The 22,074-nt window shown below is 41.7% G+C and overlaps 1 protein-coding gene across 4 annotated transcripts in view; it reads left to right on the top strand.

The window, feature by feature from the left end:
- The window catches only part of esrrb (estrogen-related receptor beta), a 44,107-nt gene that overhangs the window by 10,193 nt on the left and 11,840 nt on the right, over positions 1 to 22,074 (top strand). For 3 of the 4 annotated variants that reach the window (XM_067480750.1, XM_067480749.1, XM_067480747.1), the window contains 4 exons: positions 5,804 to 6,213; positions 11,926 to 12,051; positions 17,959 to 18,069; positions 18,424 to 18,585. In XM_067480750.1, coding sequence (XP_067336851.1) covers positions 5,817 to 6,213; positions 11,926 to 12,051; positions 17,959 to 18,069; positions 18,424 to 18,585 — 796 coding nt within the window. In that variant the 5' untranslated portion in view covers positions 5,804 to 5,816. The remainder of the gene's footprint in view (positions 1 to 5,803; positions 6,214 to 11,925; positions 12,052 to 17,958; positions 18,070 to 18,423; positions 18,586 to 22,074) is intronic. The other variant, XM_067480748.1, reaches the window with a different exon arrangement.

The following is a 22,074-nucleotide window of genomic DNA, read 5'->3' as shown; positions in this document are numbered from 1 at the left end:
AGAGTGTATGAGAGGTGTCCTGTTGTTGATAGCTGTTGGCTTTCCACATATCTATCTCAAATGAGTAACACAAAATACATTACCATGAAAAACCTTTTTTTAGCATAAAACAAATTTTTGACTGATGCCTACAGTGTCAAACTAATCACATATTTATTCATGCATTTTATGTGTTTTAGGCTCAAACTTTGAGCACTTTCCACATAGAAATAGACTCTTTGTTCAAATGGACACATTGAACACAAGTTGTAAAGTAAAAGAACTGAAAAACAGTAAGTAGTGCTGTAATAAAGTAAGGATCCACTTGTGACTTGACATGTACAAGAATGTATTATGACATTGTGAATAAACACCAAATTGTATCTTGTGTAACTGCAAATTCCGGTTTTGCTGTTAGTAGCTTTGGAGGAGACTTTTAAAATACAAAGCATTGTACGCTGTTTTTAAGGGTCATTGTTGCCAGCAGTGGAATATAATTATTTTTCTTGTTATCATGAGCCATTGTAAATGTATGTTGTTAAATTATACCATGACCATGCCACATAATGGATGTAATGGAAACTAATCTTTTCTAATGAAAGAGCAGAATTAGAAATTTGATCCCAAATGTACTGCTCGGCAGACTAGACTTATCACCGAACTTCTTTTTTTTTTTTTCTTCTCTCATACAGTATGATGAGCTCTCCAATTCTGCTGGGAGCTTCCCCACTGGGTCTGCTTGAAATATTTTTAACCCTTTATTCTCTGTACTGGGAAGTATAGACAACTAAATTCTCTCACAGCCATTTGCATCTTAACATCCTGGACTGAGCCCCTTATAAGAACTAGATCTGCCAAATGCAGCCCAGACGGTTTACGTCAGACAAAAAGCAGTGCCAGTATCACAAGAGGTCCTCTCTTTCCTGCCAGCAGCATCTCTAGAACAGGAAGGAACAGGAGGGGGGGATCAATAGATGTGATCTCCTTCTTGGCCAGCGCTATCTTGTGGTGCTGCTGGAACATGGGGCTCATGTTGTCGTAGTGGAGTGAGCTCATGGCTTTATAAAGACTATAGTGACATCGTTTTGGAGCAGCTAAATATAATATTCTGCTGGAGACTGAAAAACTTAATTGCTCAGGCCACAGAGCAGCATGCCCCCACCTCCCCCAGTGGTAACCCTGCACGAGCCCCTAGCATACAGACTATTGATTCAGGGCCCTCGCCCTCCCCAATGCTACAATAAACACTGCTCTCTCTTTCTCCCTGTCTCTTCTCTCCGTTTCACCCGTGTATCACTTACTTTCTCTTTCCCTTTTTCCTGTTTTTGTGTCTCCTCAACTTCCCTTTTGTTTGCCTCCATAGATCTGCACATCATAAATCTCTGTCAGCTTCTCTTGAGTGTCTGGCATATCTGTTAATAAGGAGGCCCCTCCCTTCCCTTCAGGCCCACTCCCTCCACTCTCTCTGCCAGAGTAGGACTAATGAATGAGAAACTCCAAAATTAGGGGCCTCTCCCTTGTAGATTAGAATGGGTCCCTATGGAGTGCCGGGCTTGCCTCCAACCAAACCAAAGCCATCAACCAACACCCCCCACCCCTTCGGCCCCCTACTCTGTACTATATTTCCATTTCTCATATTGTGCATCTGCAACACAAACACACGCCTATTAGCACATTTGCCCACATAACAATGGTAAACACGTGCACATTGGCCCAAGAGTCTTTAGGCCCTTAATCCCCCTGATGGTCATTAACCTGGAACCAGTTAGACAGAGTGGCATCCTCCATATTTCAGCTAAGTGCGTTTTGAAATGTTCATTTCTTTTTATTCTCCCAAAGGCCAAACCAACCCCTCCTAGAGCCCCAGTCCTTTTTCATCTACGTACTCTTTTGCAAGAACACACAACGACCACCCTTGGTGGGATGTGCACTGCTGTGTGTATTTCTGTGACATTACTGGGCTGTGCAGATTTTCAGCATGGTCTCCGCTCTCCCAAAAACGAGTCCCTGGCTGTGTGTTGGAGCGGTAAGAGGTGGCAGTGGCCCCTGGAAGAGAGGTCACTGTGGCAGCTGCCAGTGGGTTCTGGCTGTGGCGGGGAGGCTGAGGAGGTCTGTCAGGAGCTAATTGAGTTCGTCCTACCAGCGCTGACTCTGGGGCCAGTGGCTTATCAGGCCACATCGCCGGGGGCCTTCCAGACAGATCTGCCCCTACTGGGGCATCTGATATCACCGTCACCCTGCCTGCAGATGTCAAACCCCAATGCACCACACACCCACCCTTTCCATTCTATTTACCCAGTCTGGTCAGGTAGCAGGGATTTGACACTCCAGGATGGGGTTAGCAAATGTTATAAAAAATAGTGTTTTGGCATCTGGTGGCCTTGAGAGTGAAAAGGACATCAGGAGTTTGCCACCAGTTTGAGCTACAGCTCTAGCAAAATTTGTGCTTTTTGTGCTGTGATTTCAACAGGAAGCAGGAAGAAAGCTGTGGTCACCTAGAGAAGTGTGGAGGGTGTCAGTATCCTTCTGAGCAGGAAACTCTCAGCAGGAATACTTACAAATTGGCTCAATTAGATTGTTAATGTTCTGCACCCTTTACAACAGCGTCATCCAGTGTTCAGAGTGTTGAGATGTGACGGAATGAGAGCTCCTGAGTTCTCTTCTCGGAAGACAAGGAACAGCCAGTGTGCGATGAGCTGCCAGATCATTAGGCCAGCTAATCCTGGTCACAGCAGCGCCTGTGGAATGATATTAGGGATCTGAAATTCTGTTAGGAGGGCCAGGTGGAATCAGATTAAAACCAAACTGCGCAGTGTGCGTTTGCGGGCCCATAACCCACTACTCAGCATGAATTTTGATCGGTACAAAGGGAACAAAAGGAGGAGGAACAGAGAGAGAAAAAGAGAGACGGGGAGATATTGTATCTTAGGAGGGCTGCTCCTTTGGGCAGCCAGGCAGCAGAATCTGAAATGCTCTTACCTTGAGGAAGGAAGTAAGACAGAACTATAGATTTTACAGCATCAAGTCTCAGTTAGTGCAGCAGACCTTTTCCTGTCTGCTCTGTCTGTGTTGCACAAAAGCTAATTAGCACCTGCCCCACATATTGAATTATTTATTACAACTATTGCTGCTGTCAAACTATTTAATGCTCATAATTCATTTTCTCATACAATGGTATTTATAGATTTAAATTGGACCTGTCCCATTAGAGATTGCGAATATTTATAGAAATATTTTAGACTGTTTGATTAATACCCCAGGTTCAAGTGGTTAGTATTCCCTCAGTATCATTAATCAATATATGCAGGTTTGTTAAAAACATAAGCATAGCAGTGGTATAATGTGTCATAGCAGAATGAGTTAAGGGGATTCTAGCCTGCACATATATTATAAATGACCACATAGAGCTGAAGGGGAAACAGTTAAGACACTTATGCAATTATGCTAAGTGTCACCCTGAAGATGGCCTTTGAACTGGGGTTAAGCTTGCTCTGAATTTGTGAAATAAAACCTAAATGGAGCCATCTTGTGCTCCTGCGTTTTAATATATAGCCTTTAATAAGCCAAGTGCAGGTGCTCCACTGCACAGGTGCACATATCCATCTGAAACACAGAACATAAAGCAGATGAATACAGAGCCGTGCATTAATTTATGGGGATGCAATCTGCATTCATTATCAAGAGTGGCAAGTTCTATTTTAGAGAGGCATGAAATGGACTCACTTTTTCAGTTTCTGTCTGCAAGGACATTTTGGAGTACAAGTGGATAATTTTTAAAACAGCAAATCTGAATAACCTCTCACAGTGCCATCACTAATAGAAAATATTTTATGCCTTGTTTAAATTAACAGCAACTGAAGAAAGCCATGTTGGACATCATTACCTTTAGCGGAATGGTAGTTGTGTATAAGCCTTATTCAGTGTAAGCTTTATTGCAAGAATTCCGGCAGTGCTCAGGCAAAGGGCTTATTCCACAAGGTCAACGGTTTTAACAGGGGGCATTTTTATTATTTATTTTAGCAGTTAACCTTTTTGTGAATTTCCAGAAGTGGTAGGCACCTGGAGCACCGATGAATATACATGACAGTAGGGAGGGAAACCCTGGAACGAGATTTAATTTGACACGCTGACCCCCATCTCCATGGGCCCAGGAAACCAGGGTGAGAAAATAAGGTTGACCCACTGACCCCTGGGCCTGAACCCCTCTGTCACCCACCCTCACAATTAAATCAGCCTCAGAGAACAAGAGACAGTCCGGCCGACCGATAGGGGCCATAGCGGGCCCTCTCATTTTCTGTTTCCTCTGAAGCACCCTTAGACAGACAGCTATCATGCAATCCAGCAGATAGAGGCCAGCGGGGAACACTACCCTCTCTCAGTGCTGATGGTAAACTGACATGTCAAATATGTAAACATTGCCATTAGTTGGCAATATGCTAATGGAACTAATGTGCTAAGGCACAACTTGGGCTGTCTAGCTGCCACTCACTAGGAGCCCCTGTGTCTGAATTTGCATAAGCCATGCAAGGCTCAATTTTGTTAATGCAGGCAAGTGCAGGTGACCTTTTACCCCTTCCAAGGTACCTAATGCAAAGGGGTGTGTGCGTATGTAAGTGTGTGACCTCGCCTTGACCCTAAAAGGTCACTGTGTCAACATGGCATCCCCAATACACTGAGTTATCCATCTCCTCTACCAGTCCACCTCTTCAGTTCACTCTGCTTGCTGACCGAAAAATAAGTTGAACATGCCGAGGATAAGTTTTTTCCTCTGTTGTTCTCCCAGTGCAATTTCAAGTTAAAGGTTATAGAGCAGGACTGAAGTAGATTTATATGGGCAGGGAAGGCTTCAGAGTGCATCTAATGGTCACAGCCAATAGGCTGCACTTTAGTCTGCACACATTACAGCATCAGATTGCATGTACTCCAAAATACTGTTATTAGACAGACAGTGAAAAAGTCAATATCTTGCCATCGTGTTTCCTTTTGGTTGACTGCTGACTCAAGGAGACAAGCCAAGGTCCACTCTCTTCTCTAAAGTATGGAGATGCCCCCCATCTTGAGTGTGTTTATGTGTGCGTGTGTGTGTGTGTGTGTGTGTGTGTGTGCAATTGTGTGTTAAGCTATTTCTCTGCTTCTTTTTATCTTTCTCCTGTTCTCGTTCACTTTTCTTGTGGTGTGCAGGCATGTGTGCCACTCTGTGTGTTGGAGATGTGTGTATTTGTGCACTGAAGCACTTTTGAAGCTGCTGTGGTGTGTGGCACTTAACAGAAGTCTCCCTCTGGTTCACTGAGGTTAGGACACAGTTTTTAAGAGAACAGAAAATGTGAAACACTTAAATAACAGACATATGACAATGTAGTAATTATGCAGCACATTTAAATGCAACTTAATTAAAATTTGTCAGTGTTTTACTAAACTTGTATTTTCTGCTTTCTGTTGTTTATGTAAAAATTGTATGTTTACATTTTTTCTTTGCTGCAATGCATAACAAAGCAATTAAAGCATGAATCGTCAGATGTTTGATTTGTGGGGTACTCTAGAAGAGTTTTTTAAGTGTGCAGTCAAAATTAAGCTATATATTAAAGCTCATTTTTTAGCAGTTGAACAAATGTATGAACTGGTAAATGTGACAATAACTAGTGGTACAAGAAAAGCATTAGTGTTTCAATGAAATGCTTCATAATCATTACATTTTGCACTTATTAGGCATTTCTGTCACTCCACTGGTTGATGAGAGTTATTCTAACCCCCTGAACACCTCTGGTAATTATCTTTTCTTCTCTCTTTCCCATCCACTCTCCTCCTCATCCCATTCCTCCCCCAGGCTGCTGAATAGAATGGCCGCTGATGACCGGCACCTACCCTCCAGTTGTGGGTCTTACATCAAGACGGAGCCATCCAGTCCCTCCTCGGTCATCGACACGGTCAGCCACCACAGCCCCAGCGGCAACTCAGACGCCAGCGGCGGCTATGTCAGCACTATGAACAGCCACTCCAACGGCCTGGACTCTCCACCTATGTTCACACCCAGTGGGCTTGGGGCTGGCACTTGCCGCAAGCGCTATGACGACTGCTCCAGCACCATCATGGAGGACTCATCCATAAAGTGCGAATACATGTTGAACTCCCTCCCCAAGAGGCTGTGCCTGGTCTGTGGAGATATAGCCTCGGGGTATCACTATGGGGTGGCCTCTTGTGAGGCCTGCAAAGCCTTTTTTAAAAGGACAATACAAGGTATTTTTTTCATGCACCTCCCCTCAACAAACATTGAATACAAGTTATTTCATCCCATGTCACTGCATCATCAGACACAAAAACACCCTCAGTAGGGGACATCTTTGGCCTCACATAGACACTGAAACATATTCGGTTTAAGCAATTCACTATTTAAAAAATCACTGGAATGTGCAAGATGTTTTCCCATTATCCTGAGAGCAGGGAGCTCCATATAAAAATCTGTTTTGTTTTTACTATAATATATAGTACCTCAATACTATAGGACGACATTTTAAAAAACAGATGTATTTACTGATTATCAAATAACTTTCAAATAGCATTTTGAATCTGTTGTGTGTAGGAAGGAAGAAAAACATCAACCAGAATTATATTTTTCATCTACTCAGTGCTGCTACAGTAACATTCAGCTGACATCATCTGTAATTGGTGGCGTATGGGGGACATGATCATCACTCTGAGGTCAGATTTAAAGGTAGAACAGGGTCTGTTTATCCAAGTGCCTTGGGATGGCTCAGAATGCCTTTGTTATTGTGTTTTGTTGTTTGTGTAAATGTGTGTGCCTGGGAACTAGGGTGCGATTGGCTATCCACTAGGCATGATGTATCACACCTTCTTATTAGAGAGGCAATGAAAGACCCCCCATCGTGAAACTGGTTGCTCTGCTCCAGATTAATCAGAAAGACAGAGATATTGTTTAGCCTGGAAAAAAAATCTGCACAACGGGCACAGCTGCCCATGTCTAAGCTCTAACGGCTTAGTGGCGGAAAACATACAGTGGAAAGCTAGATAAAATAGGTAAAATAAGCCAGCGGGTTAGGATATGGGAAATTGAAGATATTGTATTAAAAGTGGAAAAAAATATGAATTTAAAGTTTGAACTGAGCGAGTGAGACATATTTTATTAATTGCTCTCAGTACATTTTCATCAAAAAATGATTGTATCCATGATTATATGGAGAGCGGTCTGTCTGTCTTTATGATAGGTGTTGATTTTGGACCTCACGGCCCTATCAGCTTTAGACAGTCTATGTACCTTTTGGAGGCAAACAAAAGCATTAGGGCAAATCCTGCTGTTTACCCATGCTGCCATCAGCAATCCTGTCTATTGACAAAAGATGAACATTTTCTCTCAAGTAACATAACTGGGCTTTTGTCCCCTAACTAAATGTACACTGACGGCAACACAATGGAACAGAAAAGAGGCATCGGGGAAGAAAGAGATTTCTTAAGTGGAGCAATAGCCCAAACAATTAAGAGGAAGGTACATGAGAAAAAAATTGAAAGCTGTTCTTTTTTTCCCCCTCACTTTGCATTGTCGATTTGAAATCCCTCTCTTTCTCTTCTTGGAGGGTTGCCTGTAATGGAGCTAATCTGCCGTCGTTTGTCCGAGCCACAGGAGTTTTGTCAATAACAATCAGCGTTTGGAAAGTGTAATTAAGGCCGAGGCTTTTCATTAGGAGGAAGGGAGGGGTCCGTCTCCAGGGACGGGCATGCCAATTAGAAACTCAGGCACGCGTCGCCGGGTAATTTCAGGGAAAGGAGGGGAAAAAAACCAGGACTTCTTTAGATTGGAGAGGGACCCTGCTGCTCTTTCAGAGGAGTGGAGGAGAGGCTTAATGGCATAATAATCAGACAGGGGTCCCAGGCACAGAAGACAGGGGGAATGCAGGGACTTTTTGGGGGAGGTGAAAGCTTTCCGAAATGATAAAAGAAACACATGCACTATTGCTGGAGGAAAATGGAGGCAGTAAATGTAGAGCTCTTGAAAGAATGAGAGGGTGCCGTTGATGAGAACTGATTAATTAAAGGAATAACGAGGCAGTCAAGGGTGGAGTGTGAGACGGCCCTCTCTAATGAGAAGAAAACAAAGGAACTGTCTTATCCAGCCCGTTATCACATTGTTCTTTAGCACTTGGGGCAAACAACATGCTAAGCTAATGTTAACCATTTATGTAACAGCGTCTTTGTCGCCTTGTGCTAACCTTGTGTAACTCTTGTGTATTTTCCTGTTAAGCCGCACTCAATTCTTCATTGGATATGTTTACTTGTTCTTTAATATAGTAAGATATAGATGTTTTTTTTATATATTTTCAGTCTTTTGTCTTTGTCTCAAATATTTTGACTGGGTGAACATACTGTAAGGTATGAATTTGCTGTCTGGGTAGTCTTTGTTGAATCCCCTTCTCTTCGTCTCTGGCCTCCACTTCAACGGATGCCCCTACCTTTTCAACAAAAGTGCATGGGAAATCCATCTTCTGTCACCTATTCATCCAGTGAAAAACCCCTTGAACTCTTGCGTGGAGATAGTTACATTAGTCATGGCCAGGCTCAAATTAATGTCAACCTAGATGTCCATCCATCCCAGAAATACCCCAGCTCTCATTGCTCCCTAATCATCCCCCCATCCCTGCACCTCACGTGCCCCACCATTCAAAAACATAAATCTCGTATTGAACCATGTTTTCTTCCCATTTTGAACCCAAGTGTAAAATTGCTTGAAAACCAACTGAACTCAGTGGCCCTTTTTTATATGAAGTAATAGACCTTGACAGTAAGCCTGTAAAAGTCAGTTTAGATTTTGATGAGAAATACCTGCCATTTTACTGTAATTTACTTACAAGACCTGACTTTCCCCTCTGTGCCCTGGCATGGGTCCTGAAAAGCCATAAAATAGATTGAGACAGATATTTATCAAGAAGCGAAGGGGGAAAATCTTTTTCTTCTCCCCTCACTGTGTAATGTTTTTGGTAACCATACCATAACCTTTTTAAAAACAGATAAACCGAAGCATGGCCCTCAGGTTAAAGGGGGCTCCCACCAGTATGCTTTGTTCATCAAAGTGAAACTCACCATACTGTTACTCCGGTTATTGTACGATGTTTATTAGATGTCGATCTTAAAAGCCAGCATTTGAATATACTGTAACCAGATATCCTTATTTAAATAAGTATTTATGTATTAACTTGTTTGTCTACTAATCACTGACTCTACTGATTCAGTAGATACATCTACTTATTGTGGTCACAGTCTCAAGATCAGTTATATTTTCTGAATTTTATTTTAGTTTTCTTAAGTCAATCTAATTGAACTTGGGAAAAAATACATTAAATGAGCCAACAAATAGACTTCTTCACACAATATTGTATATGATCATAAATACAAGGTATGGTAAAGGTAAAGTGCTTTAATTATCATACATACAGTACAAGGTGTACAATGAAATTGTAACAGGTGATCAGATGGACGGTCAGTCTTACCTTTACCTTCATACAAGAAATATGAGACAGTTAAAAATTGACTACATGACACAGCAATAATAATTCATTTGTTATTTATTCATCTAAAAGGCACATGTGTTAACTGCACCAATAAATGCATTAATTTAAACAACCATGATTACATTTTTATTTATTTGAACAATCCAGGCATGTTTTGCAAATACTATAAATCAAGATTTTGATGTGAACAAATATTTAACAGCATCAGATATTACAGTAATTAAAGTTCAGCTGTTCTTTAGTGTACGTATGCATTTTCATCATGTTGTAAATCACTTAGGGAGACATCCTGTTTTCTTCTGGTATTCTTCTTCTTCTTTTTTAATTTTGGATCATGTACCATGCCTATAAAATTGGGATTTATAGGGTTGTGTATATGCATAAAAACTAAAGTTTTTGATATTTAACAGCTTTGTGTCATGTTATCAAGTGTGACTTGCTTTTTGGAGATTGGCACTAAAGCGCTGCTTCTCCTAAATATAGAACAAATGTAGTGATGAAAACTTAGTTAATCCACCCTTCAATTTGCATTGAGCTGTGAGAAGCTCCCTCTGACAGAACATCAGGCAACAGGGGAGTTTGACAGGACAGGTGGACACAGTAGCCCAGCAGTGTGTGAGCGTATGATTGCTTTTGTTCCTGGAGTGTGTGACATCAAAGGGCTACCTCTCTTAGTTATCCGCCAGGTGTGGTTCGTGGACGTGTGCCTGGGACCTCTGAGAAAGGGAAGAGAGGGGGAGGAGAAGAGAAAAAAGACTCCTGTAAAAAAAAAAAGCATCCTCAGGGACAGACAGGGTTAACTGTCCTAGGTTAGGCTTCACACTCAACAAAGTGTGAACATATATTGGCAATTTTTTGAGATTTTGGAATGATATAATAAAGTAAATAACATTAAAAGTAAGGGATTGTTAGATTTGCAATACATATCCACTTTTTTGTAATGTTATTTTATTTTGTATCTTATGTCCCAGGAAGTTGTCAGTTGGTTAGCATATAATGCAAAGAAATACCAAAAAGACATCTGTGATTTGATTTCAGTGCAGCGTCACATTGATTGCCTCCTCCCAGCATATGGTCAGTGGATAGGATTATTATGGTCTGGTTCTGCTGTGACAGAGAAAACAGACAGAGGAAAGACAATCAGAGCTCATCAGCCGCTTCCCTCACACCTTTATTTACCCCAATCCCAAAGAGATGAGGAGAATTAACATAATGATTTCTAACCCAGATATAAGGAGGAATTTCTAATTATTTATAACATCTTGGGACTCTCCACTTGATCTGTCCAATAATGTTAACATAATTGCATAAGTTGTCAAAGGCTGTTAGAGGTCTGTGGAGGAACACCAGTGGAATATTACACAGCTTTGTGTTTCTCAGTATACAAATACAGAGTGAGGGTCAGAGCTGTGGAACAACGAATGTATGTTGGGATGTTAATCCTGCTAATTTTGTTTTTTTTTGTTTTTTTGTAGACGTGACAAACACGTCACGTCTACGGGAAATGGTTTTATCCGTGGAAGATGCTGAATAGGTGTATTTACGAAAGTGCCCTTTCACTGACAAATTGTCTCCATGTATTTGAGTAAATAAGAAAACATTATTGAGGTAATTTAATGATTAAATGTATGTCAGTACTATATCCAAGAAGATATGATCTTGCGGTCAAAAGAAAACTTTAGAGAGACACCAATGTCAAAGGCTTTAAAGTTGAAAGTCCATTCAAAATGAAGATAATTCACATTCCTAGGCTGAGGCAACCATTACACTGAAACCTTTTATTGAAAACCCCTGAATACAGTAAAATGTAGGGAATCAGGCAGAAGCGGAGCAATTGCCTTACATATCCTGCCCTTTCTATTGCTAATGCTAGACTAGAGAGAACCGGCTCTTTTATTGTGTAGCAATGAAACTCTTTTTCATTGCTTCGTCCTGGAATCAGACGCTGGAGTTGAATAATGCATAAGGCCTCTTGTCTGTACACTATGTAAATAGTCAACAGTGGCAACAGTGGTAACAACAGGTTTGGGTCTGCTGGAGTATTATGTAAAGTGGTCACTGGCAGCGGCTCTCTAGCCTGCTGTTGAGGCAGTAGCAGGGCTCTCTGAGCACAGGGGGATATGGCCTGTGCCCTGGGCCCGGAGGGGACATGCACAGAATTAATGAGGCCAATTTAGTGTTGGACCAGGGTGGTGTCTACTGGTGCGTCCTGAAGGACTTTTGCAGCTTTGCCTCCACCTCCACCCCTACCTATTACCTCTTAATCGTGCCTCTCTTTGTGCTGTGGCCCTCAAGTACTGAGGTGTAGTCTACCTGCTTGAGTACATCTGAGCCTCTCAAACTCTGGTGAAATGTAGTGTAATGCTTTGGGCTTTGTTCAACTATGGTTTTGTTGGTGCTGACCTGTTCTCCTTAAATTCTTTTCTCACAGGCAACATAGAATACAGCTGTCCAGCCACAAATGAGTGTGAGATCACAAAACGGAGACGCAAATCATGTCAGGCATGTCGCTTCATGAAATGCCTCAAAGTGGGGATGCTCAAAGAAGGTAAGAAGAGTAAGAACATTTTTTATTATTCTTGTATACATACACAGGTACACATACAGCACTGCACATATTTTGGTATAAAAAAAATAAGATGGTAAAACAAAATCTCCATCGCATTTCTCTGTTAGGGGATCTGCCAGCAGAGTACCACATCAAAAACTTGCTGTCATGACAGTTGTTTTGTTAGGTCCCACAGTGTTTTTTTCTACCACCCCAGAAAGAGAATGCATGCAACCGACTGACTTAGACACCAGTTCCCAGCCCCCCCTGTCCTCACCCCGTCTACACAGCAGTAAATAATGTGCAGTTGAGCTCAGGACAGAGATATGCTGAATAGTTGATCCTGCTGTCTGAGTAATAGAAATGTAACAGTATTCCGCCTGGAAAGGCTCGGGCCAGGTCCCTGAGCACACCCTCGGCACAGTCTCAGCTCTCCCCGGCATATTGATCCACTAAATGTTTTCCGAACATCTCAGCGCTCTTCCTGTGGATGGTTTTTTAAAGTCATGCCAGCAGGGAATTCAGTGACGATTAAACATGCTTGCGATAGATTTGTCTAGCTGCAATTCACCCCTCCCCATCGCCACAGACTGACTCCCCTTAGACACTGAGGCTACTGGGGGAGGCACCTACCTGTTCTCCCTAACCCCATTGCATTAGTGTTGCAGTGTTACTCTGCCGCTTCGCACTTGCTGGTTGATTTAAAAAGACCAGACAAATGAATAATAAAAGACAAGTGGCATGGGGGTAAAGTGACAGTGTTATATTTATCCAAGCCTCCTTTGGGGATAGCTCAGGGACCTTGTCAGGAAACATGTTATTATTTTTTATTCCTTTTTGTATTATGCTTTCCTTAAATGTCAATGATCGTGGGTCAGGTGGCACTTATGTTGCGCAATGCACGATTGTCCCTCGTGGTTATACAGTGGTATAAATACTTTGCCAGATAAAAGATCTGATAAATGAAATTCTGTAAAATGTTACACTTTTAAAACTTTAGTCAAGCAATGCAGCGCATATACGGTAGATTTCACTATTACCCCTCCTATTGTTCGTTGAAGAGAGGGATTTATAGACGCATATACTGTATATCAAGTCACCACCTGAAGCCAGAGTCATGGTCCGTATGGATCTCCACACAGTAACAGAATCCCCTAGACTGCACGAAGCCAGATAAAGCGTCAGTGCCAGAAAGACAGAGTAATCGCATTACTATCTGATGAAAAATTTATGCCAATATATCATCTTGGAGAATAAGAGACTACAAAAATATGTAGCCGTGGCTATAAATGAATGACCAGTGTCAGGTCAGAGTAAAAGAGTGTAAAACTCAAATATGCAGACTGTGGCTAAGCCTAAGGTTCTAATGCACACTTCTGTGTATTCAGCACATTCCCAGAATAAGAATGACCTTCCTCTTTTACATAGCTGCTGTCATCACCACACTGCACCTATTGTCACAGACTGATTGAAGTCTTGCGCAGGTGTTGTTATGGCTCCGTTTGAAATAACTGATTTCTGTCATAATTAATTAATGTTTCTCCAAGGCGAAATGGAAAGAGAGGCACATGGTCTGTGTCCACTGTAAGCTCCATGAAGCCATCGGCTCAACGCCATGCGCAGGTCCAGGGTGTGGAGATGGCCACCACTCGTGTGACTGAGGTTGCTTACTTTCATTACTCCAGAAAGGTCACATTGTGTCTCAGTGGAAAATCAACTAATTATAACTTTACTGCTCCAACAAAGTACAGTAATGCACTTAAACAAAAATTTTAATCCATTAGTGTCTCCGAAAGAATAACAATATTAGACATCTTCAGAGGAAACCATTGAAACCATGATTTTTTTGTTTTTGTTTATACTGTCATAGGCGAAATTTACTGTCTTCTAATCACAGAAACTACAATCAGTATGCTTATATCTCAAAGTGTAGTTTGTGGTTCGATTACAGGCCTGCTTAAACCCTGCATTGAGTCACTGTACTTTTTGCTTGACTGTATAAAGGAGGAAGTGATCAATAGAAGAATCAAATGTCAGGGGCAACAGGTTTTTCCTCTGATCAATGGAAACGGATCAGAGCTTAGAGCAAGCGAGACAAGACAAGATACTATTGAGAGATTACACTAACATCATTCAGGGGCAGTTACTCTCTGCACTGACTTGGTTTTATCTCAATCTTCACACGCAGGTGTCTCTACATACATGAACGCACACACAAATGCAGACTTTATTTCTGCATAGTTGCCTTTATATTTGCGTCTAGGAAAGACAATAGTTTTCGTTCCATTGTCCTCACTGTCTAACAATGATGTTGTTTGTAAAGGTAGAAAGTATTCTGGCTTAAAAGAATAGAGTCATGAACATTTACTGAACAAGAGAGGAAGGTCTATCTGTGCTGATTAACATCACACTGCTCATTGTTCAGCGCCTGTATTTTAAAAAAAAAAGCTACATCCCACAGTCACCAATCATAGTTACATACAGAGAATACACACAAACATACTACATTCACACGTGTATTTGAAAATGAAGTACTGGAATGTAAAATGTTGTGTATGTTGCACACAGTCTCCTTCCAATATGTAGCAATGGTAATAGTGAAATAAGTACAAAAGAACCTTTTGCTGAGGCAAACCTCACTTTATTATTAATATTTACAATATGCAAGGTAAAGGGTATTCTAAGAACCGTTAAATCTCTAATTAGCAATACAACTAGGGATGTCAGTTCACAAGGGCTATTGAAGCTAACCTGCAAAACTCCCTCATCACATACTCCTAAATGGAGTATTTGACAAGGGTGTCAGTATGGCAGCCCCTAGGGCAGCAGATGGGGAGGGGAGCAATGCATGACAATTTTCCGCTACCTCTGCTCATCACCACTCATGATTGAAAATGCTGCAACAAACTTACAAGCATGCAAAGCTGGATACAGGGGCCCTTTGAAATAGTGCTGACGGCAGTTTAGCGGGCGGCTTCCTTGAAAGGCAAGGTTCACCATGCCTTGCCATGTGGCCTTCTGATTTTCCCAGCTAAAATAGGGTCCGCTTAAGCCCCCCTTGGCATTGCCAACCATCCCAGACATCCTGACACTTTCCCCAGGGAGAGACACTCAGAACAGGTGAGCGACTCAAAATAAGGGCCCCTACCAATGGCCGTCCACACAAAGTGAGTGAAGACAGGCCCTTTTGTAGAAGTGTGCTCGAAAGGGGATTATTATTGTTTTTGGAGAGAAAGAAGAGCCCTAGGTCAGCTGGCCCCAGCCCCCACCACAAGGCCTGTGTTAATCCGTGCACAAATGCCAGCCGCCTTGGCCAAAAGCCCTCTCTCCCAGCACCCTGCTTTGAAGAGGTGATACCCGAGCTTGCCCACTTCTAGCCTTGCTGCACTGTGTAGAGGGCCATAAAACAGTGAGATGGCTTTGGATGAGATGCTGTTCAACTCTAAACACATTTAGGACTATTGTTTGCACTGGAAGAAGCAGATTGGTCAGAGTCAGACCACTTAGAGCTTTGGGTGCCACCAAAGTGACACATGACCCCCACAAAGGTCCCTATAAAGTCCCAACTTTACCAAACAGCACGAGGGAATGTATTTGTCTAGCTGCTCTAAACCACTCTCTGTTCCTCTCTGCCTGTGTCTGGCCCTGTTGGACAGTAAAATGAGAAAGGTTAGTGCCAAGCTTTAATTCCTGTCAGCATCTGTTAATTATGGCCAGGACTGTTCTAATTAAAAGAGGCACCCATCTACCTTCATCGCTGGCTTTACACAGGCTGACACAGCCACATGACTTAACCAGCAAAGGATCATGAAGAGCACAAGCGCAGCCATCTGGCAGTGGCCGAGCTCATCGGGAGAGCCAGAAGAAACTGTAGAAAGTGGTGACATCACGTTTGACACTGAGAGGAATTTTCCATTCCTACACTAATAAAGGCACCGTCTTGACTAAATTGGAAAGATTATAACATGTAACAAGCACCATCTTGAGATGCTCTCACAGAAAAAGACAATAACATGTATTTCTTGATATGATACACAGCAAGTAATTAAAGTGTGTAAAATACAGGTAGCTGCTATCAGATGTTTCCCTGGTTCTTGCTGGGAAGGATGAGACTCGCTTGGGAATTGGGGGTAATTAGGTTAGTGGGTTGTCAGTGTCAGGAAATTGAAAGACAATCCTAATCAGATTTGTGTTTCTAGGGAATCAAATAATTTATATAAGTAGAAGAAATCTCTATTCTACGGTTGCATGATAATACAGTTTACTGGATCCAGTCCAAGTTTGGGAGCAAGTCACGTTAGATAAATGGTGAAAATCAAGAAGATATTTTGCATAAATCCACTGTTGAATTCCTTTTTGTTAACTGAAGGCCACCGCTTCTGTCTTATACCATCTGATTTTCCTTTCCCCCTGTTCACTGAGCGACCTCCAATCACCGCGCATGGGACGCATCCAAACTCATCCTCTCCAAGAGCACTTGCTGATGGGCAAATTGTATTAGTCTCATTTGCAGTGGCTACACAATGCCTAGGTTTGACACCATCCTCCCTGTTATAAAGTGATGAAATCATCAAGGAAGTGCTCTGGCTGTGGGGGTTGTTCGCTCAGAGGACGCAGGAGGCTGACAAATTAACTCCTCCTCCACCACAGGCATTTCATTGAGCCTTTTTCTCCTCCACCCTTTAGTATTAAATTTGTTAGGGAGTTATATTATGCATACAAGGTAAATTGAAGGGGTTCTCCCTTTTGACAGGATTAAGATATCAAGGATATTTAGGCTGCATGGTAGCAGTGACATGCTGGTGCAAATATGGAGATAGAGCATATAAATGTTTGCATAAAATTATATTAAATAACCAAATACCTGCCTGGTGGTATCAAATAAATTGACCAGGCTAGATGAAATACTTTAACTATGTTGAAAATTAATAGAATTGAAAAGACATCCAAATGGAAACATTCTTATCAAATAATGAGATAATAAATAACTTATGTTGTGATGAGGCTGGTTTGACATTTACAGTATCAGTGTAGAACCTGGCCCCCTAGGTGTGGCTGGGGGTGATAAGGCCTTAGTGCTACTCCAGTGAAAGAGGGGTGAAATAAGGGTCTTTTATTGGAAAGCAATACCTAGTTATCTATCTGCTGTATGACACTGGATGTTTTGTGTGTTTGTGAGTGTGCATGCTTGTGTGTGTGTGTGTGTGTGTGTGTGTGTGTGAGAGAGAGAGAGAGAGAAAGAGAAAGACTGTGTCTTTGGTTATAGGCTGGTTAAGTTTCTTTTTCTGGTTACTGAAGAGCACATACCTGAGCTCTGTCACACACATACACACACAAGTAAAGGTGCATGTAGCTAGTAGCTAATTAGTATGCAGCCTGCCTCACCCCAAAAGCTAAATAATTAGAGGGCCAGTCTGTGAGATCATTGACCCTGCATTAAATATTCATATGTTTAGACCTGCTCTGGGCTCAGCTGTGTCACAGTAGACCAGCCAGGCATGGACCACATATGGGAAGGCAGCCGCACCTCTGACATATACACACACACACGCATGCGCACACACACACACACAAACACATATATGTTGGAGTGCATGCTTACAGACACCATTATGCCCCTCTGCAGTCCTTTAACAATACTAACATACAAGCTTGAGACTAGTGCGGTAGCTCACAGTACAGCTTTTACACATGATCTAATACAGAACGTGATAGGATGTCATTTATTATCATCATCTTAATTTTTGTGCTGGTTTAATAAATTAAGGCTTTGTTTTTGCATACTAATACCTTTTTGCTAATGTAATCTTACATTTGTCTGAAATATTTTTGACCTCGTTCTCATGCATTTCAAATCAATTAAAACATTAAAATGCACTCTCTTCATTCCATGTCCTCTTGTCATTTCTACCCCAGGTGTTCGCCTTGACCGTGTCCGAGGGGGCAGACAAAAGTACAAGCGAAGGTTGGACACAGAAAACAATCCCTACTTGGGCTTGACACTCCCTCCTCCTACCAAAAAGCCTCGTGAGTACTGCTCCATCACTAGCCCATTGTCTCGTTCCTCCGTCGCCCCTCCTATGCCTGGCCAGCATGCAGGTATTTGTTCTAGCCATAACTCAACTATGAGAGGCCTCTGATCTGATGATTAATTAGTAAGTGACATTAGTGTCTCACATTTTCATTTATTTTCTTTCCACTTGCAGGCTTTCTATAGAGATAAAAGCTTTCACTGTGTACATTTCACTTGTCCAAATTTATTGTTTATATATTGTACATATTTTATGAATTATATCAGTGCAATGCATGTTGCAAACAATTTGTTCAATTTCATTGAAATTACCTTTACCTGCCATCCCCTTCTTCCTCCTCTATACTCAGTCACAAAGATAGTGTCTCACCTGTTGGTGGCAGAGCCAGAGAAGATCTATGCCATGCCTGACCCCACCATGCCAGAGAGCGACATCAAGGCTCTGACCACTCTGTGCGACCTGGCTGACCGCGAGCTGGTGGTCATCATTGGCTGGGCCAAACACATCCCAGGTATAATACATTTATTTTTGACTCCTTTTTATTTTCCACATGAATAAATATGCACACATGGAGATTATTCATGACAACAACTCATATAGCCTTAGGGTGTGTGGAGGATGGAGGAGGAGCAAAATGGATACAAATCAATACTGAATGGGGAAAAGGACACACAGCCAGTGCCAGTGTATGCTGTAATCACCAGGGAGATTTAGAGCAAATGTGGAGACCTGCCCGATCAAACAAGACATCATATCACACAGAGACACACACATATATGCACATATAAACACACACACACTCTGAATTATTGATGGGCATAATCATGTTTCTTTCTTGCCCGATAGACATTCTGATAGACGAGGTTATAAGAGGCTGTTGAATTAAGGATACTGCACCTCACGTCAGCAGAGATTTTGCTTCCTTCAAGAGCTTTCATCTGATTTTGACAGAGAACACATTGTTTAGCTGCTCTTTTTTGCAACCACGGCAGATTCTCCTTGATCTTGGGCTTGACCCTCATAACTCTATAACATTACAGTGCTGTGGGCACAAAGGAGTAACAAACTAAATGAATGTGTCCTCCACTGGCACCTCCATAACCTCTTCTTCTCATCAGCATAAGTTGGCCAGGCACACAGCTGTCAGCACGCAGGAAATCTGTGGCATCACTGAGGTACTGATGCACACTTCCTCTCTTAGGCACTACACATACAGTACAAGTGTGTGCATACTTTGGTGTCATAGCAGTTAATGGAGAAGATACATTTTAATCCTAATTCATAGATTTAAAAGGTTAATTTATTTTCAGCCAAGTGAAGTGGACTCTAGCTGACCTCAGGCAGATGCAATTTGTTCTGAAAAGGCATTAGAGAGCTTCTAAGAAGGAGAGGTATTAATCAGGTACAGATCTGATAGTAAGGAGATTAGAGATGGATATGCTCCCAGCCCCTGGCCTCAGCCCTGGACCCTTACACATCTAAACTGTTTGGATCACTCCACATGGGCCCTGCATGGTCAGCAAACTGAGAGTTTAACCAAGGAGCTTACTCAGGATTGGATCTCAACTGACCTGATAACACACTCTCAACATTGTGACCCAAAAATTACACCAGTGTCACACACATGCACAAAAAAAGCAAAATTTCTATGCTTGCAGCTGTATATAGACTGTATATAGAGGCTTACTTACAGAGGCACAATTGTTTTTTAATAGTAAATTTAAAAACAATATTTCACAGGTCACGTGAGGCCACTGAGTACTTAAGCGCTTTAAGGAGGTGTATTTTATTTAGCAGCCACACTTTATGTACACAGTGTGTATTTTGTATTACTTAGATTTGTGATTTAATATATTGTACATAAATTGCTAAAGTTTTAATCTTATATCCTAACGTGCATCATAATTTTAATATGTATACAGTCTAACTCAGATTTTATGTGTCATAGTATTGAAGCACTGTTAATCAGATTACACTAACGCGTATTGTACAGTGGATAGATTCATAATGTTAATGGGATTTGCTCCACAGATTGCGGCAGAGGACTTGTCATTCTAAATGCGTCGATAATGATCATTTAACCCAAAACCAGAGGCAGTAAGTCTGTTCCAACTCTGAGTGAATAACTGGAACCAAACAATAAGCACTACCTATAAATTGATAGAATTTAACTAGATTATTATGGTCTTCACAATAAGCACTACCTATAAATTGATAGAATTTAACTAGATTATTATGGTCTTCATACATGTGCTTTAGTTTTACAGTGATAACTTTTTAACTTTTTTTTATTAAAGACTAAAAAGACAATTTGACAGAATAAAGACTTCCAGACTTACAGCTGACTGCTTGGTGTGTGTCAGTCCCTTTGGTGGTGTCTGTAATAGGACAGTGGGTGTCCTCTGGCCATGAAATGACTGCATAATTGAGTTGTACATGGCTGAACCTGATCAGAGATGGTTCACTGGTTGAGCGAGACTCCATGCACTAACACTCTATGCACCAACGGTACCCCAGGGCAGCCTACCATGCTCAGCTCCTCCATATTTCTTCCTCTGCCTGTTCTGGGACAAGAAAAGAGAGGGGGAACTAAGTGCTGATTGCATTGCGATAGATTTTTGCGGCCTTGGGCAATGAAATTAAACAGATTACCAGTTCATTATGAAGTAGAACACATTGATTAGGCCATTGACAGATGGGCCAATAACTAAAGTCCAAATGTAACAATTTCAGTGTTACAAAAATTGGCACTTACCTTATCCCAATTGATTTTTAATTCCCCCTGTTCTCAGCTAACATTTGAAAATGCTTTTAAAAAGTGGCATAATGTGCAGTAGAGTGGCCCTATTGAGTTTTAATTAGAGGGCAATTAGAGGATATCAAAGCTCTTTCATTAGTGTAGATGGTGTCTTTGCCTTACAGGGTCCAATGTCAACTTTGTCATCTCATCTCTGTTTAAAATACCATGAAAGGTCAGTTTTCATAAATGGAGGTGGTTTTCGCGACTTATGGGATTTGTTTCCATGATTTTAGATTAAATACGAACCCAATTATTCAATCATCTCAGTTGCACTTGTTACTTTAGTTTATTATAGGGGATGTTGAAGGTTGGAGTCTGGATTTGCCTTTGATTAATTGATAACCACTGTGGAGCTTTTGGACAATGCTCCAAACAGCACCACGAGCCTGAGTCTACCATGGCTGTGGCGTGAGAGGGGGCAGGTCAGCAGGAGCAGTGTTATGAGGATGCTGACAGATGGTTTGTGGCTCCTAAGGTGTTAACAACCTTTGACACACATTAGAGTCTACTGTCCACCACTCTGGCTGCCCTCCATCCCATAAAGTTGCATTTCACTGTCCAAGAGTTTTAGGATGAAACCAAATATACTGACAACTGCAGTGCAGCCAAAACCTGTTTACCACCTTGACATTGCTTCTTTCTTGAGGAGTGACAGGATAGAAGTGTGACCCCTGTAGCCCTCTTGCATCCCACATGCCTTACCAACAGCACTGGGAATGTTGTGTGTTCATATGTAAAAAGTGCCATGGATGCTGCTTAGTAAAAAGGTGCTTGTTGCTTAGTGTTTGCCAGCTCCCACCCCAGCTTTCCAGGCCCGAGTGTGTTCTGCAGGGAATTGTGTGAAGGCTAAAGGGCCAAGCAAACATTGACACTCATGCTGCTACTGCTGCTGCTTTGCTCCTACACAGTAAAACATATTTTTTGCTCTGGCATGTCAGCACTGGAATCTAAAAACAACACTGGGATTTATAGTCTGTGTCTGAGGTCCAGTTTTATTTCTAATAATAAATTAACTTCCACCATAATTATGATTCTAACACCCTCACTGTGTGTTATTGCATTTTTGGTATTAGATGCAGATCAAATGAATCCAATGAAACAGTCTTGTTTGCATTGTTGTATTCATTACTGGTGTTTTGGGAATATTCATGTTCACATTATTAGATTGCAGCTCATCATCTTGGTATTTGAGAGACAAGC

Source organism: Channa argus, chromosome 16 (genome assembly GCF_033026475.1).
Source record: "Channa argus isolate prfri chromosome 16, Channa argus male v1.0, whole genome shotgun sequence".
NCBI lineage: Eukaryota > Metazoa > Chordata > Actinopteri > Anabantiformes > Channidae > Channa > Channa argus.
The sequence above is the reverse complement of the archived record's forward strand: the minus strand, read 5'-3'. Positions and strand labels throughout refer to the sequence as shown.